The sequence below is a fragment of the Poecilia reticulata genome, linkage group LG4 (assembly GCF_000633615.1).
Source record: "Poecilia reticulata strain Guanapo linkage group LG4, Guppy_female_1.0+MT, whole genome shotgun sequence".
Classification (NCBI taxonomy): Eukaryota; Metazoa; Chordata; class Actinopteri; order Cyprinodontiformes; family Poeciliidae; genus Poecilia; species Poecilia reticulata.
This window is the reverse complement of record NC_024334.1, coordinates 44,982-64,368: the sequence shown is the minus strand read 5'-3', so window position 1 is coordinate 64,368 and position 19,387 is coordinate 44,982. Positions and strand designations below refer to the sequence as shown.

At 38.5% G+C, this 19,387-nt stretch overlaps 2 protein-coding genes across 2 annotated transcripts in view; one reads left to right on the top strand and one right to left on the bottom strand.

Moving 5' to 3' along the window:
* raver2 (ribonucleoprotein, PTB-binding 2) overlaps positions 1-9,705 on the top strand; it is an 82,334-nt gene extending 72,629 nt beyond the window's left edge. The window contains exons 11-16 of the mRNA XM_008406157.2: positions 849-957; positions 2,686-2,867; positions 3,476-3,586; positions 5,341-5,442; positions 6,403-6,621; positions 9,333-9,705. Of these exons, the coding sequence (XP_008404379.1) occupies positions 849-957; positions 2,686-2,867; positions 3,476-3,586; positions 5,341-5,442; positions 6,403-6,621; positions 9,333-9,473 (864 nt within the window). The 3' untranslated portion in view covers positions 9,474-9,705. The remainder of the gene's footprint in view (positions 1-848; positions 958-2,685; positions 2,868-3,475; positions 3,587-5,340; positions 5,443-6,402; positions 6,622-9,332) is intronic.
* Positions 9,706-14,282: 4,577 nt separating this feature from the next.
* jak1 (Janus kinase 1) overlaps positions 14,283-19,387 on the bottom strand; it is a 34,777-nt gene continuing 29,672 nt past the window's right edge. Inside the window, exon 25 of the mRNA XM_008406151.2 lies at positions 14,283-18,688. Coding sequence (XP_008404373.1) covers positions 18,572-18,688 — 117 coding nt within the window. The 3' untranslated portion in view covers positions 14,283-18,571. The remainder of the gene's footprint in view (positions 18,689-19,387) is intronic.

Sequence of the window (19,387 nt, the reverse complement as noted above, 5' to 3'; positions counted from 1 at the left end):
TATATGTTTTATTTTCTTCTGGCAACAGCAAACATTGCAACTGATCAATAAAATGCAACGCTCATGTAACATAATACATAATACTTTAACACTTGGACATAGAAACATGCTCTTTTAAACATTGCTATATGATGTGTATTTCATGTATTAAAATACAGGCTACTCCATTGCTTCTTGATTGCCAATAATTAAGGCCGGTACTGTTGATTTTATAAACCTATGTGCCTTTTGTAACCCTCGGTTTTTTTTAATAGCCGTTTTCTTTCACATGGAATTTAAAATTGTAACACCTTTACATTTTGCTGACGTCACCAGCAACAGTGATGTCAGCAAATGTTGACATGACTATATTTCTCACTACTGAAGCTGGTAATCTTCTGACATTTTAAGACCTTCACTTTGCCTCTCCGCCTTCCTGGTTGTCTTTCCTTCTCTGACATCCCTTGCAGTCTTCACCTGCGCCGACTTGTTTGCTCTTTGATTGCGCCTCGTTTAACCACAGCACCTCTACAATACTTTAACCTGATTCCTTCCAAGTCGGTGTGCAGGCATAATCAGTGTTGAGATTCTTCTGGGAATCAATTCCCATCTTGGGATTGTCTTAGAGTGTTTTAATTGGAAAGAAAGTGTAATTAACAGAAAAACATTTCACAAAGTTCAGCTATAAAGCCTAATTATTATGTTATGAATACAGAGCCTAGGAAAGGTTTTTATACCTCTTGAACTTTCAAACATTTTGGTATGGTACACAAATGTCAATGTATTTAATGTGACAAATAAATGCAAAGTACAACATTATTATGAATTGGAAGGAGCACGGTGTAGTTAAAGTGTCTTTCTCTCATCAGGTAAACTGTGGTCAGAATTCTTTACTGGGCGATCCTCCTAAAGAAGTCAGACTGCCCTCCAATCCTTACCTGAACTTGGCCAGCGTGATGCCAGGAGTCGTTCTGCAAAGTGAGTGCAGAAACGTGCACACAGGAAGAATAGCTTGATTAGGTTCTGTCTTTTATTGTGTAAGCTGTTGGACAAACGGTGTCATAGTAAGACTATAGTGGATGGTCCGCTTTTAACACCAAAACTACACTTGTATTGAATATGTTAAATTTTATTTCCAAACAATATGCGTTTGATTTGTGAGGTTTTAAATCTTCTAGGTTGCTTATTCATATGTGGAAGGCAGCCGAAGTCAGCATAGAGTCACATTTTGAATCTCTCTTGCAGCATCATTCATTTCCCTGGGGTGGATGTACATTCAGTGCCGTGTAAACATTTACGGCTCAACATGCCTTTTCCATGTAGCCCTGCTCTGGTTGGAGGCTCTGGAAAAAAAACAACACAGTCTGAGCCTGGATCATCTGTGTGTGTTCAGCTTCTATTCTCCAGTCAGCTGCAACATCAAATCCTCTGACAGGTGGAGGCCATGAAATGTTCTGCTGAGTAACTGTGGGTCCTGCCACTCATGTGGAAGTCACTTTGACAAGTTCCACCCACCTGGACATTGTTAGAGGAAAGCAAACTTGTGGACAGCAGCAGTCACTTTCAGCAGCAGATTGTACAACATGGGGGGGAAAAAAACGCTCAACATTTTTTAGCGTGAAATGAAAAATTATCCATGGGTGTTAAATGTCATAACACATTCAGGGTTTCCCCCTGAAAACGTGCTAGGGGCGCTAGAGCAGTCCACCAATGATCCACTGAGTTTTTTCGGTAAAACGTACTGAAAGTTGAGAAGAAATTTAAACACCAAGTAGTGTTAAAAAAGGCAAACGCGAAAAATACAATAAATGATATACATTTCTTGAACTTGAATTAAATGCTAACTAGATAATCAGCAGGTGGATCTTAAAACAAGCTAGTCAACAATGTTGGTCACATTTAAAAGTAAAATAAATGAAGAGAAATATTACCTAAAATGGACATAATGAGTAACTAGCTGCTTCTTTCTTAAATGCGCCCAGTAAAACCTGCTGACATTCAACTGCCCCTACCACTTTGGGGCAATAAAGCGTTAATCTTTAACTGGAAAGTGATTCACATATTAACATAATAACATAATAACATTATCATATGATTACACGTACCCCACCCACCTGAGAAAAACACTATTATTTTGCACACTAGCTTGTTTTTTAACTTGTGCTATGCTGTAGCTTATGGTTTATGGATCTTCTGGTTTTGTCTGCCCTAGCAGTGATTGGTTAAAATGGTCAGGGCTGATTGGGTGAAATATGGAGTTCAATGCAAAGCAGTTCTTAAGACGAGAGCTGTTGATTTGGAGCAAAGGTCCGCTTTCCGTATGTTTTGTACTTAAACATACGGTCAGAACTACAATGGAAGGGTTGAGATTACAGAATATTCATGTGTCTCACTGACCTAGTCAAAGTCCAGACCTGGTTTAATTGTAAATATGTGGGAGAACTTGATGTTTATCAACAAACTCCATCTGATCTGTTTTTGACTCAGGAAGGTTAAATACACACACTGCACATGTTGGATTTTTATTCTAGGAAATAAAAAAAATCTAAAAATTAAACTTTTTTTTTTTTACATTATCTTATATTCAACTTTGTATTGGTCTGTTCCCAGAAGTGGATTGTGGTTGTGACGTGATAAAACGAGGAAAAAGTCGAGCCTCTGTACATCTGAATTCACACACTTCGTCTCCTGTTTGTCTCCCATCAGACTCTGTGGCTAACAAGCCTCAGGGAGGACAGCCGGGCACCGGGGTCTACGGGGCCCCAGTGGCTCCTGTGGCCTCGCAGGCCGCTGCCTCCTTCTCCCACAGCGTGGCGGCTACAACCCCCGTCCCGTACAGCTCCGACACCTCCTCTGACTTCACCCAGTACAACCAAGCCTACACCCAGGTACTGCAAAACAAATATGCTAATACGTGGATATCTGTTGCTCTGCTGGGTCACAGTTAGCACCTGAATTGCATATGTGATGGGGAGATTTAACTGTGGCTTTCTGGGAGAAGAGACGGGCAGAATGAGAGTGGATTTGGCAGCGTGTGTCTCCATCTGTCCCCTGCTCCCCTCGTTTCTCAGCCCTCCTCTCAAAATAAGTCGTGAAGCCCTCCTACGGGCTGTTTGTTCCTGCCGTCCATTCTTTTCTCTTCCTCCCCTGTCACTCCGTTTCTCCTTCTCCACTTGTCGCCGTGCCTCCTCCAGCAGCAAATGACATATCTGATATTTAGCGGCGAGAAGAAAGCCCCTTTTCTAAATGTTAATTACAATCTACTCACCCAAACAAATGAGTCATGATTAGATAACCAATAAAACTTAATTTGTCTGGAAAGATGAGACAAAGGGGGTGGGGGGGACGGGACAGAGGTGTCTGTAGGAACGATGCTTAATGAGCTACAATGACTGGAGCTGGAGGTGAGGAGCAGGATGCATGAAAACTAGTAAGCGAATCAGAGCAAACGTCTCTCTGACATGTATCTCCTGATTCTGGCTGATCTGTACTTTAGGAGGCCATGCACCAGTGGTACCAGCACTACCAGGCAGCGCAGGCACACACCTACAGCACCGCCGCCCCACAGGACGGCACGGCTGCAGACTACAGCAAGGAGCACACACAGGTAACGGGACGTAAATGCATCCTTAGAGAGTCTTATTTCCACAATTAAGGCATAAATTTGTTAGAAAAATGTAAGTTGACTTTAAATGTGTTCTTCACAGGTCTTAAATGTTATGGCAGAACTTTCTATGTGGTTTATTTTTCTTGAGGCACTTTTCTTTCAGGCAAACATTTGAGTCGCACACAGACATCTTCACTCTGTTCTGTAACTTGAGATAGTTGAAACTAACGCTAACTAGCTGCTAATATACTCTTGCTAGCTAACTTGCTAGTTTTTTGCATCTATTGTGGGTAAGTGTAAATTCATCTGTGGTTGGCTGTACAATGCCCACTGGCTCAATTCTGTTGCCAACCCACACAATGTTACATGCATTTTGTGGAAAAGTCCGACACTACTAAAACATACAGTATGAAACTTTCTTTTCTACATTTCTGTCGTGATACAGGTCTTAAATTTAATTCATAATGGTCTTAAAATCCCTTAAGTTTGAGGTGGAGAAGACGGTAATCTCACAGAGCAAATTCAGCCTGACTGAGAATATCGTGCCTTTGACTTTTAAGAGTGGAATAAAATAGTGTTAGAAAACCTCCGTTTGTCCACATATTCATGGAGAATAACTTAGCATGTCTTTAAAAAGAACTGGGTGACACTTGGTAAGCCTTGAACAGGTTTGTATTGTGGCAGTTTTGACTGTTTTGTCATTTACATAACGGAGCCTCCTGCCATGCGACTTCTCTCCTCCCTTCCACTATTATTGATTTACAGTAAAGAAAAAATAATGTGATTATGCAACTTTGGTAAATAATATTGAGCAGCTGCAGATAGTTTGTGGTATTTTGGTTGTCTTGCCCAGGTGGAAGGTGAACCTCTGCCCTGGTCTCAAGTCTTTTGGTGCCTTTTAATATATTTTTCTCCAGGATTGCTGCTAACTCTGACCAACATTCCTCTCGCTAATGAAGAAAAGCATGCCCACAGCATGATGCTTTCACCAACATAGTATATCATAGTAGGGGTGGTGGGTGCAGGTTAAGGTGCAGTGCAAGTCTCATTGACCAGAGCACCTTCTTCCATATACCCTTCTTGACACTCTTTCATAAAGGTCAGATTGATGAAGAGAGCAACTAATAGATCCCTGATCAACAGATTCTCCCGTCTGAGTTGTGAAACTCGGCACCATTGGATTTATACTTTGCCAAAACCTCTAAAATCCTACCTGATGTGTACCTTGAAAACCTGATGTGTTTTCAGGTTTTCCATCTTATGTTAAAAGCAAGGTGCATATGGAGTCTTAAGGAATTGGGTCAGGAGGTTTTCACCAAGAGAGAACAAATGGGCAGATTTCTTATAGAGCTGAGCTGTGTAGATTGATTGATTTATCTCTATTATTACAATTTTTTTTTTGAGTTCTCTCTGTTTGTTAGAGAACTAATGTTCTCTAACAAACATATGGAGCCTTCACACAACATCTGGATTTATACTGATTGAGTGGCTCAAGGAGGAGGAACATTCTATTAAAAGATGTTAGAAGGTTGGGTTTTATTTTGTAATTAAAAAAATATACATTGAAGTTGATGCTTGCATTATTTAAAAAAATATGCATGTTTAGAGGGTATGAATTCCTTTGCGAAACACTGTTTATAGTGAAAGATTTGTTAAAGGGCTTCCCAACCTGTTCTCAGAGTTTTTGTTTATAAATTGGGATCAACTTGTGAAGTGATAGTAATTTCTGTGACTGTAAGCTGGTTGCGTTCCAGGTTCCTGCTGCCTCCACCTACGGGGATTACACCACCTACATGCAGGCTGTCACTCAGTACTACTCCCAGCCTGCAACAACCAACCAGGCCTTCGCCAGCAAGGTACACAGTCTGACCAAGCTGCAACCAACACCTCCTATTCTCTCCATTTACGCTGAACATTTTGTTATCAGCGTTCTCTGTGGCAAAGAACAAATTTGTTTTAGCAAGTAAGTTAATGAGCAATGAAAATCCTTATACGTAAATGTAGGTAAATAAATGTAACTGAAAGCTTGATGCAAGGCAAGTTTCTGCACATTTCCATCCAATGTATCCATGTCAGCAGCACCAATTCGCAGCAAATCTCTTGTGGTACTTTACAAAAATTAACGGACGTCATTTCAAATCAATCATATACATTTCAATTGATCAAGTTCAGTTCATTATTAAAATTGGTTGCAGATTGCATCCAGTATGGGACATCTGCATAAAAAGAAAGTTCTCTATGCGGTTTTGCTTCTCTCTAAAGTAAACTGTGTCGTATCCCTCAGATTCCTTCTCTGGCATAAACACTATTTGCATGATTGTTCAGATTGGGTGACACTGATGTCATCTTTGCAGGTGTAAATAAATTGGAGAAAAGCATCACTCTGCACCCAGCACCTGATACAAACTTTACCTACCTTATATGTGTATGGTTGTCTTCAGTAATGCTGTGAGAACTTGAGTAATGCCAACCATTTATTACATTTTAGTGTGCAGAATGAGTCTGTATAAATTCATAAAAGTTTACGCTCAGATCTATTCATGCATGCATGTGTGGTGTTCAGCAGCTGAAGCTTTGATAATGAACTCAATTTATGTTCACGGGAATATTTTAAACAGGTTTTGTGTGAGTGTCATAAATAAATGTGATAAATATCGAGTATGGCCTTTAACAGGCACTAGAGGGCAGAAAAGTTAACAGCTGGCAAAATCATGAGATGCAAATTATAAGTGTTCAATTTAATGGGGTAGTTTTATCCTTGCAGTTACTTGACTGATCCTTTTTTGCATCGCTGTGTGTGTGTGTCTTTGTTGCAGGAAGTGGAAGTGTGTAAGCCTTTGGGGGTCCCTCTGCATGCAGTCAGTAATGGTCCAGCACCTCCTCCCGCAGTCCTACCTGCCGCCGCCGTGCTCCCAGCCTACAGCACCCTGCCTTTAATGCCCGGCTTCCTTGGAGCGCCACACCCACCTGCAGCTACACCCACCTCCGTCACACATGCACACACTGCAGCCACCGACTGGAACACGTACTATTATGTGAGTAGAGATTACATAAAAGCATCAAGCTGTTGGCCATTTGTACTTTCATACTTTTCTAAGTGAAGCTCAGAGGGGAGAAAAAAAAGGTAATATAATATTTTCATCAGCTTAAAAAAGAAAATCTTAGTATTTGGTTTTGCAGGTAAGTCCCTTAGAATTTCATACACAGCGTTAATCAGCAGGTTAGATTTTTTACTTTATGATTTTCTGTCAGTCTAACAGTTTCTGTCGGTATCTCTCATTATCAGCACCATTGTAAATTTAGTAGACTGTTAGCTTTATAAAGACTTATTGAAAGTCAAAGGTTACATTACAATAAAAACAAACAGAATTTCAATCTATTTCAAGCTTAAACGGYAGGTTTATTAATGTTAACATGTTCTCAATCAGCACACTTACTGTGGAAAATATAAACTGAATACCATCATGATCATTTTAAGTTGTTGGATTTCATTTCCTCTCTATTTCTTGAAATAGTCAAAGTAAAATGTTTTACAAAGTGTTGCTGAGGGGTTTTTCACTAACATTACAGACCAGATGTCATACATGAACTGAAGCTAAAGAGCCATAAAAGGTTAATTCCCTTCTAAGCTTTGAATTGAAATTACAGGGAACCGTTGTATTGACCAGAATCCTTAAATGGTCATATGTTTTAGTCTATAAAAGCTACAGAAATACTGAAAGTAAAACAAATGTTCTACTCATATAAATTTAGTGCTTTGGGAATGAACGTTGAGACATTAGTACAGCCTGTTCTTTGGTTTGTACATTAAAAAACCCAGAACCAATTAACACGGTGCCTACACTGCCTAATATGTTTGGTATTTGAATTCCAGTCTTAGCCAAGTGTGAAAAAACAAAATAAGAGGATTGAAAATATTATTTCAAACATCCTCTACTATATTCTGTCCTTGTGTCCTTCTTTTCTTTTTTTCCTGTCTTCCCTTTGTCACCCCTTTCCTTTCCTAGCATCCTTCCTTGTTTCCCCCTGACTTGTCTCATCCCTTCTGTTCTCATGTCTTTAACTTCTTTTCTTGTGCCCTACCTTGGTTCATTTCTTTCTTCCTCCTATTTTCCTAGTTGTTCCTCTTTCCATTGTTCTGTTCTTGTCACATTCCTCCTCTCCTTCCTGCCTTCTGTTTTTCCATCTTTCCTTTATTTCTCCATTATGTTTTTCTTGCATTTCGGGAGGTATGTCTTACCTCCCTTCTGTCCTTCTGTCTTGTCTCCATCCTTCTCCCTGTCTTCCTTCCTTCCTGTTTCTGGTATTGTCAAGATATTTAAGTTTGCACTCTGTGGAAATATCTGGTATAAATTCATATTTAACTTTTATTATTAATAATTTAAACATGTGCAAAGAACTGAGAACTGTGGAAAATGTAAGTCAAAATAGATTTGTAGAAAAAGGTTGGAGCCCTGAATTACACATCAGGGTTGTTACAGAAAGGCTGGAACACTTTCTGTACCAAGCCAGTCCTTCAAAGTGATGGTGCCAACAACTATTCTTCCATCCACCCTCCTATTAAATATATAATTATGAATATAATGATACCGTAGAGGTAAAACATCAGTGCAGCTTGCTTGGCTTTCTTTTTCCTCTTGTTTTGGTTGAAGAAGTTTAAGGCTGTATAATCTGCAGGAGGTTCACGGAAAGGAACACCGACGACGTAAACCAAACAGTTCCAGACTTCCTTGCCGGGTCTCGCCTTTAGTGAGATTTACGTTTGTTTGTGCAAACTGCCTCTGTGGCCCCCTTCGCTCTGCAGCGGCGGCCTGCTGAATCTGTACAAGAGCTGCTTCCTTTTTACTCTCAGTATTTCTCTTTAACAGCATTGAGAATATTTAGTATCTTACCTGTATTAGACCATATGCAGATCAGTGGATGAGTTCCTTTGGACTTTCTTTACATTCACTTTGCGTAGAGCTTGTTTTCCGCTATGGTTTCAATAGCAGATATGTGCTCTTCCCATGCCTTGTGAAGTTTATTTATTTATTTACTGTTTTAATAATAAAAGCTAATTGCAACACTAATTTATCTGTTTTTATGCATCATCTGCTTAGGCATTTGACAACAGTGTTCCAGTAATAGGATGAGGAAGATTTTGCTGGTTCATTTAACTGTTGTGCTTTAAACATCTAGAATATGAAGTTGCCCCACTTCAAACGTAGGCCTGTCACAATAACTAATTTCACTGGATAATAAATTGTCCCAGAAATTATTTCAATAAATTGTGTTTTTTTTTTTGTTTTGGTTTTTTTTTAGACCAATTTCAAGTAATACATGGATAATGGCATAATGATTAAAGTTTTCCCTCTCAAAGACCAATAAACTTACATTTTTTTGCGTTTTAAATATTCAAATAAAACGCAACAACCAAAAACAATAAATAAAAGGGAAATAAAAACCACACACACATCCGAAACCATAAATAAAATTAGTTATCATTTATTTGTAAACAAAATCTCCCTTCAAAAATCATTAATCACCAGAATAGAAATGATTAAGATCATTTTAACTGATCATACGATCGATTAACTGCTACAGGCTTATTCAAGCAAACACTGTGGGTTAAAAATTATCTTTTGCCGAATAACTTGTTTTTTGTTGTTTTTTTTTTTTAAACGACTTTGAAACGAAACATTCTGATCCGTCCGTGGATTAAAACGTTTTCACATCCTCTCCCGCCTGTCGTTTTGTGTCTCCTCAGAACCAGACCCGTGGCATTAAGAGGGACTACCCTCAGCTGGCGGTGCAGGAGGCGCCGCCATCGGAGGGCGCGTACATCGGCCAGCACTCCCAGGGCCTGGGGGGGCAGTATGCCGACTACTTCAAGAGGAAGAGGCTGTAGAGTGAACCAAATGACCTTAAAGCCCACAGCTTCAGGAGGGAGACACAACCAGCTGGATGTCACGGCTCCCTCTAGTGGCCTTTTCTGTGGCTGCCATTGTGCGTCCCTGCAGTAGGTGTCAGGTTGGGTTGAGTCAGGGTTGCAGATGGCCGGAGTGAAAACAAGCCATAGTGCTCTTTGATTTTGAAACTTTAGTACACTCTACCACAGTATTGCTTTTGTCTTGTTCAAGCCTTAACTATTTATCTTAAATGTCAGTTTCTCTGTCACTGTTCCTAACTAATATTATCCTGTACATCTTTTTTTTTTTTTTTTTTTTCAAACATAATCTAAAGTATATTATATGTGTGTGTAGAAACATAGATTATGTTTTTTCAAACATAATCTAAACTAAAGTATATTATATGTGTGTGTAGAAGCTGCTTTTGTATTTGCAGGCAGCTGACCTGTCTGGATGCTGAAACTGCCCCCCTTTGGTCCTTTCCATGTCTTTTTTTTTAAAAAGAAACTCTCAAATTTGATTCGTCAGTCAGACTGACATGCATTTCTTCTAGCTTCACTGCCTTTTATTACCCAGGACTTTCTCTAAACCTACCCGAGGGTGTGTGTGCGTGTGTGTGTGTTTTGTGTGTTGCTTTGCTGTTATCTGTAGGAAGCGTCAGCCATTTCTATCCCAAGTTTTGGGAGAACATCAGGAAAAAAAGGGTCTAAACCGATCAAATCCCTTAATTCCCTAAAGTCCCTCAATAGTTGGATTTTCAGACGTAGACTGAGGGAATAACTAAATTAACTGCTGTGTAAATATCGCAGTGTAGTATAGAATATATAAAGCCATGCGTAACAGACAATAACACATCAAATAAAGGGCGTTTTGATGCTCATTTTTGAGTGTGGTGTACAACAGAAAAAAATATTCAGCGTCAGATTTGTTTTGTCGATCTACAATATACTCTTATATATTTGTAATATAATATTCCGAGGCAGTTTGAGTATTGTATTAACAATAAGTCCTGATGAGACTTTAACGTAGTTATTTGGTTTGTTTTGTACTGTTAAAGCCAAATATTCGGGTGCAGTTTTCCTCCTCTGCTGTTTTTGTTGTAAATCATTTTCTCTCTTTTTTTAGTTTTTCTGAAAGTTTTGTTGAATCTGTAACGGGAGCTTTAATTTCATATTCAGCCGCCACTTTCATAAAGCTTTGAGACTGTAGAAATGATTCGACCCAGAATCACTGCACAGCTAAGAAAAACCATGGCTGAGGATTCTGCACGGGAACTGTTAAATATTAATGGTTGAAAGTAATAAAATGGCCCCATCCCCTCCTTAAAATACATTTGTTTTATTTGTAGAAAAATAATTCAGCAGTTCCATTGAGCCATTGAATTAGCTCTGACATTTAGCAGTTTGATTGGATTTGCACAATGAACATACAGTTCTGGTACAGTCATCAGCATGAAATTATGTTTATTTGTGTGTTTTAATGATTTATTTGAACTGTTTTTTTGTTTGTTTGTTTGATATAGATTCAGTTATTTTCATTTGATAAAAAAAATATTTATTCCCGAATTGAACATTTCCACTGGTATTCATATTTTGTAGGAAACTCCTTACCATCACCCTAAACTTTAGTTCTCTTCACAGACTTGCTATCGGTGTGAAATCTGGACATTAATCGTTGCTTCTGGTCAGAAGAAACACGTTGATAAAATTAAAACATTGTGTTTAAATCGGAAGGAACGGCTCACCGTCTTACTCACAGTGATTGAATGAAAGCTGGTGGTCAGAACTGTGTGTTAAACAAAATGTTCCTCTTAATTTATTTGGCCAGTTTAGTAGCAGTGGAGTCAACCAGATTATTTTTTCATGTGATTAAGATAGTTTGTAAGAGTTTTTCTGTATTTAAAGTTGTATGATGAATGAAATCTAGATTTTTTTTTTTTTTTTTGCACAGTTGAAACCAGATATTTACATACACTGTACAAAAACAAATGCATAAACTTTTTTTTTTCTCCGACATTTATTTGGACTAAATCAGCAATGTTAATCATAAGTCGCTTCTGAAATAATGGCTTCCTCTTTGCTGGATGGCCTTCCAGTCCATGTTGGTAGAAAACATCTCATTGTGTTTAATGACACGTTTGCCAGCTGGAGCCGCCATCGCCACAGACTCTCCTGCTTTTGGTCTGCAGTGAGACCAAAACACTGTAAGCCGTCTCCTTCCTGAACAGCGTGGCGGCTGGACGGTTTCTGGGTGTTTATGGTTGCGTGGAATTGTTTGAACAGATTAATGTGGCACCTTCATACGTCCGGGAACTGTAACCAAGGATGATCCAGGCGAGTAGAGCTTTTTCTGATATGTTGGAAGCGGTGTGTTTGAGGTGCTGCTTCATAATCAGAGGCTTTCAAAGCCGTTATGCAGTCTGGACTTTCCCAAAGTATTTGAAAGCGCAGTAATCTTGGTGTATGTAACCTGAAACAGGAAACACACAGCCTTTGTTGGACAGTGTATGTAAATAGCTAGATTAATCTGAGTATAATACTTTTTTTTTTTTTTTTAAATGTATTCCTTACAAAAACAATTTCAGTTAGTTTTTGGTAATATTGTAAAGCCAGTATACAGAGAAGGTTTGTTTTTTTTTTTAGTCACAGTTTGAACATTAAGGTTTAAGTGCACTGACTTAAAAAAAGGCAATAACCACGACTCCAACTACTGTCAAAGGATGAATGTATAAGGTTTTTATTTGAAGTCTTCAGCCATTCTAAACTGGCACTGGTTTATACACATGGTTACAGCTTTCTCATTTTTTCTATCTCTATTTTTTATGTCTTTGCATTTTGCTTATAAATTTCAGAATTTTATATCTCTGAGAACAATATCGCTTGTATTGCCGTGGCAGTAATGCTCACGCGCTGTGAAAACCAACAACAATGGCACGAGCGAAAGCAAACCCAGACGTGTTTGTGACTGCAGGTCGGATCGACGTGACGTTTACATCCACGCAGAAAAAAACGGGAAATCAGATTGCTGAGATTCAGGTATTCGTATGAGGTGTTCAGATTGTAATGAGGGTCATTTTGGTCCAGTAAATAAAATTAATGACCTCCTAGAAAATAACATTTACACCAAAACTGAACCAGGTCAGACATTCATTGCATAGCAATTCTAATATTTGAGATGGAGAATCTGTTGGTGACAAAATAAGCTGTGCTGTACTTTGAATATAAACTCTTAGCATTTGTATGGAGCAGTAATGTAAGCAGACAAAGCGCCTTGCAAAAGTTTTCCTACCCTTGGAATGTTTTCCAGTCTTTTCTTAAACCATGAAATTACTAACCTCAATGGATTTCATTAGGATAAAAGGCTTTCTAAAATTAAAAAAACTGAAAAGTGTGGTGTGCATTTTCATTTAGTCCCTTTGTGTTGTTTTTCACTGTGGTTACTGCTGGTTTCTCTACCAGCTTTGTATATTGACTGAAATTTGTGTTTATTCAGTTTGTGTCCATTCTTTATAAGATTTAGGTCTGGACTTTGACTAGGCCATTTTTGCAGACGAATATGCCACTGTATCTCTGGCTGAAAGTTTAGGGCTTTATCCTATTGAAAGGTGACATCAGTACATTGAAGTTTGTGGATGATGGGGGTAGAAATACTTTTGCAAGGCACTACGACGGCTTGAAAGAATTTGTACTTCATGTTTGGAACCTTGTGAGCATCAAATTAGCTGGTCAGTTTTATTGAATTTACTGCCAGAAAACCTGGATTTTTAAATGTGCATACAAGTTTCATGCAGTAACTGGGGAAAAGAAAAGATTGTTTGTGTCTGATCAGCCTCTGTCCCTCTGTTTGTGCTTTTAAGTGTCTGCATGTTTCACTTTTTTCTTTTAAATTTTCATTCGTGTTGTATATGAGAGCCTCCATCTTTAGCATTTATTGGAGATTAGTCCTAACTACAGTGTATATGCTTAAACCCTCAGATTATTCCGTTGAATTCGTCCCAAACTACCACACAGCCAGTCGGCAACGGCTGGTAATCTATATTCAAAACGCTTAATTATCATATTGGAAGCACTTTGCTGTCATCTGGTGGCCAGAGTTTACATGATTGTCTAATTTAGCCAATTTTCACGTTAAACCTCCAACTGTATCTGCTGGACTGTGCTGTATTCACTTAAACAATCTATTTAATTTAGAATCTCCTTGTCGGCAAAAACTATTTCTTGCACATAAATTGTAAATCAATTCAGGCTAGAGGTTTAATCTAAATATTATCAGCTTATAATTTGGAAGATTCCTTTTATTGGTTAAATATTTATGCTTAATTTTTTTAATTTATTTATTTTTGTCTAATTCTACAAGCATTGCTACTGCTTCTTGTTCTTGTCATAGTAATACAATTTATTAGTGTTGTGGATCCAAATGACTCAGTTTATGTTTGTCATTTGGTTTTTGTAGTTTAATTTTTTTTGATTCGTCATTTTGTCTCCTATTAAGAAAAAACAGTTGCTCTTACATCTTTTTGTGTTGAGACCATTTTGTATTTGCTCAGGTTTTTTTTTCTCCATTTGGCTTTATCCCTCCTCGCTCAACTCAAACCGCTCTCACACATTACGGTGGACTCTGGTCTGTTCCAGCACTGGAAGTTGATTTCCCTCCATCGTGAGCAGCTATAACGGTGATTGGTCTTATTTGACGATGGAAACAAACGCCTCAGGAGTGAGCGTTGTGTCGTAGCCACAGGTGGAGCTTAAGATCGAGGCAGCAGGATTTGAAAAGTATTTGTTGAGCTTGTCTGCTGTGCCATCTGTCTCTTTTACTTTTGCTTCAAATAGCTTTCTGTCTGTTGTACCGACCATTTTCTTCACAATATGCCATTATCGCCGTCTCAGAATCGTTTGAGAATACAGACAAACCACTTCAGATCGTGAAAATGAAGCTTTGTGTTCCTTCCCCTGCTACCACATACCTTATATTGAGAGCAACCGGGTTACTGAAATGATTTTAGATTCATATGGATGTGTTGGAGCAGCACAATATTGTTCAGATTTCCTCCAACTGCCAGATGATTAGCCAGTTGTTGTTTTTTCTTGGGGCTGCTTATATTCTCTTTGGCTTCCCAGCTCTGTGTCTTGAAGTATTATTCCATATTTTATCATTTCATATTTATTCCATATTTTTCTCATGTTGCTTCCATATTTGGTAATATTTCTGAACATTTATGCTTTCATTTCGTTTTGTCTTCAGTAACTTCTTCAAATAACACTTCACATATTAAAAATATTGGGACACTTTTCTATATAAGATTTCCTTTTTGCAAACCCAAGACAGGAAATAGGTTTACCCACTCTGCTGGATCCCACAGCTTAACTACTGCTGTTTATTTAATGTAAATGCATGGAATTATATTTGGGTCAATTGTAATTTACAGGATTGATCATTTTGTCTTCAGCCAGAAAATATGTAATTTCACATTAATTTCATTTTCACATTTAAAATTTCAGCTGAACATTTATATACTTTTAATGTATTAATATCTTTCTTTAGGAGCAACAACTTTCTTATATTTTCTATAATTATACAGCAGACAGTTATGAGGAGAAATTATCCTTCATTTCAGAACCGTTGACTTATGTGTGTTTGTATCATCGTCTCATCAGTTCCATGTCTCTGCTTTGACTTTGTCCAAGTCTTTGTCTCAATACAATTTTAAATGACATTTTTATGAGCAACAAATTATCCCCTTATAATGATGCATCCACCATGCTTAATCATTTTTGCATTTTCTTCTTGTACCTGTGTAAATTTTCAAGTAATTACTAATATTTAATTGAAAAAAAAAAAAATGCAATAAGCAAAGCTCGAACTGATGTGCTGTATTTTAGGCTGCCAGTGTTCTGTATATTTGCTTAAAAACGTTACAATTATTTGTGTCATTTGGGTGGAGGAGTATGGAGGGACATGCTGATGTACTGTATGTATAAAATGGTGTCCATCCATTTTATTATTTTGCACAAAAAGGGATGCTTCATCTGGACCCACCGTTTGCTTTTTGTATCTGCAGAGGCATTTGTGGGATAGTATTGTTGGTTTTATTTTATTTACACCAAAAGATTCTTCACCAAACTAGACAGACGGTGGGCTTGGGTTCATTTCAGACTTCCAGTTTCATGCCTCGTGTCTGAATGGCTGAAGCAAAGAGCATTTCCAGCCTGTATCTGTCAGTACATGACTTTAATCGTCTTCCTGTAAGAAGCAATCGGCTGGAGATGTGAGTAATTATAAATTAACACTCTGTCGCTCCTTCGTTTATTTGTTCTCGGTAGGTTTCTGTCTGCCGCTTCTTGAGTTGATTACAACTTCTCAGTTCCGGCTGCCGTGATCCATTGAATTGCAGATAATGAACCGACGTTCCATGCACTGACACCGTGTGTTTGTCTGTCGTGCTCTTAAAATGAGTTCCTGGAAGGCAACGGAGAAATGATGGGGCGGAGGGGGGGAGAGACTGAAAGAAAATTGGGGGAAAACAACTTCAGCTGCCTTCAGCCGCTCAGCCTGCAGGGATTATTCCTCCACTGTCTGCTCGCTCACTGAAGTGTGTGTTGTGTCTGCTAGACTACTGCGCTTTGCAGGCACCTGTAGAGCTGTCACATGTCTGCTCGATGCTTGGGGGATGTGAACCAAACTGTGCGCTTGTTACCTGCAGAGTGAATCATTCTCAGCATCAACAGAGTAAGGGATTATTAGAGATGCTAAGGTGACAGATAGCATTACTTTCTCTAAATTTTTCTTCTTGTTTTGAGTTTGGCAGTGTCATTCTGATCAACACACACATTAACTGAAGCTAATAGCATGCTAGTGGGTGATTTTCTCTGAAATGAGGTGATGGTGGTCTGACACAACAAATAGATTTTTTGGAGGGGTTAAATTGAGCAGAAAATCTTCGCTTCATGGAGGGGCCCACAGCTATTGAGAAACAATTGCTTCCTGGGGGCAGGAAGCAGTCCATGGACTGTGAACATTTCATTTGTTTCTTTCAAAAGATTATCTTGGCTCTGGGGGGCTTTATTTGACAGAAAAGCGGCTTGTGAGAGAGGGGAAGACATTCGGCAAAGGTCAACAGGCTGGCGCTCAGACCTGTGACGCCATGTGCATGGGTCGCGTGCCAACGGTGCGCTAACGATTAGCTGTGACGTATATAATGCACCAATTTGACACTATGAAGCTGACCAGAAATTCCCTGTGCTGTAAACAACCGTTCTGAGAAAACAGAAGTGCCCAGCGGAACAACACGGCTGTTTTAATTCAATATATGAAAAGCGTGACCAACACGGTCTGGACGGCTTCATTCGCTTCCTCCGCTGCCACTGCTAAAACTGCAGGTAGATGACGATCTGTCTGTGTTAGCAGGTGGAATTGCTCTGAGTTTAGGTTAAAATTCAGACTTCCTGTTCTGTTGTTGGGTTTCACAGTGTACTTGTGTGAGAATCTGCACATTACAGATTGATCAGTAGAGGTTGCACTTTGCAACAGTGAATGAACATGGAAATTTCTTGATCACATGTTTGCAATATTTATACACTTGGGTGTTTTTTTTTTTGTTTTGTTTTGTTTTTTGACCAATTTAATGGTTGTAAATAATTCCCAATTGGCTGTTTACTGGTCCACACTAACATTTTTTGCTTTTCAAGTGTGTTTTCTAACAAACTAGAGTTTGGGGAATTTTATATCACACTGACATTAATATTGTTTTACTGTTGAGATATTTCTAGAGCAGATTTGGCATGACATCACACTGCTGTACAATATAGAACCGTTTTCATTTGAACATGTTGCTTTAAACTTAGAAGAAAACTGAGACCTTTTATTTATTTTTTCATTAAGAGTTTATGTATCTTTTTTTTTTTCTTGAAAAATTATACATATGTTTTTTCTTAGAGCAGAAGGATTTGCCTTTTACATTCCTAAATAAAATGTGGATTAAAGCGCATCGTGTGATCTTGACCATGTCGTCTCTGCCTGACAGACCATCGCCATGGTGGCATTTAGAGCAGAAAAAGTCCCTTCAGCTCCAAGCAATTCCACTAATGTGGATAAATACACTTTTTATACTTGTGGAGTATTGTGAAACTACATTTTAAAAAAAAGTTATATGCATAAACATGTTCAACCATAAAATGTGGGATTATTTTAAAATAAAGTCACTTGGTTGGAGCAACTCTTGCCCATCTAACGTCGTCTCCCGGTGAACTCTGCAGCTGTTGCTCTTGTGCAGCAGAACATTTACAGATTATGGGTTCTGACATGCCTCCACTTGCTCTGTGTAAGGCTGCAAAAAGGATGGAAAGTGAAGCGCTGCTGCCCCCCAGTGACCGTCTTAGAAACACTTTTCCATAAACATGTTAAGCTTACAGCATGTTGGGCTCATTGATCAATTGCACAATAAAAAAGATACAAACAAAAACACAGTTCCTGTGCAAATGCAGGTTAAACAGTTGATGCAAAGCAAGATGATGGTTTTTTTCTAATCAAGTTGGACATTTTCTAAGGCTTCAGACTAATTTACCTCAATTAAAATTGTGCTACTGATTTTTCTGCGTTGGACTGAAAGTCATACAGCTATTTGATTACTGGCTCTAATTTAATTCCACCTCTTGGAAGCTGCATTTGCACAACAAATCTAAGTAAACCGATAAAAATCCATGATGCTCAACTCGGATCGTGCTATTTTTCTCTCAAAAAAGGAGTCCATGTCCCAGCAGCGGCACAAACCGTTCATCCTTTCATGATCCCATGTCTTCAGAGCACTACGGTATCCTAGCAGGTCCAGAAACATCAACTACTTTATGTAGAATATAAGATTCATTTCTTCATAAATGTTCATCACAACAGGAAATACCAGGATTATAAGTTCCAAATGTGAAGTATCTAAAAGTATGGTTAGGCATATATATATATTTTTCCCCCGATGACGCTGAAGGTTTATGGGCGATTATGACAGAGAATTTCCTCTGCGGCGTGAAGCTGAACATGCAGCTAAAGGTCCGATTTGGCAGCTCGCTCCTGGTCCCATGTTGCTTTCACAACAGAACCTTGTGGAGGTTTACAGGCTGTTCTGTTGGTGGTGCTGCTGCAGGATGGACAGCTCCTCAATCAGACGCTTGAAGGTGATTCTCCGCTCCGGAGTGTGCTCCCAGCACTTCCGCATCAGCTCATACACCTGGAAAATAAAACGGGATTTTAAACACTTTCTCAGTTTGTCTTAAAGCAGGACGATGTCCAAAGTCAAGCCCACAACTGCAATGCAGGATACAAGTCTGCCACCCATTTACACGTGTGGCTACATTCTGATGCATAAATTACTGTACAGTGTAATTTGTACGAACAGGAACATTTTGTTTGTGAACAAGCAGTCAAATTTTAAAAAGCGTCAGATTAATTATTCTGTCAATTGATTACATTGTAAAACTGAAAAATATGAATACAACTTAATTTTTTTTTTTTAGAAAAACCCTTACGATATCAAAAATCTGAATCATTTGAAGGTAGCTGAACACCTTGTGACTTGTTTAAAAGTTGAATGAAGTTTCTAATTTGAAGTAGGCTTTAGTAGTGAGCTGTCAAAGATGTTGATTTTTGTGGAATTCTAAAGAATTTCATTAGAACTGAAATGTGCATAAAAGTTTAAATATTTACAAAATTGTAAAAAGCTGAAATTACCAAAAGACATAGCAAAAGGTTTTTGTGTTTTTTCCCCCCGGCTGAAGTATGCAGAAGTAGGTAAGAGCCAGAAAATGTAGAGAGAATCTTCAGTCTAAAATCTTACAATAGAAAATGTAAGACATTATTTACAGCTGCCTTTATTTTAATTAGGTAAACCTGCAAAACCCTCTTATGGGTTGGATTTACATGCCAAAAA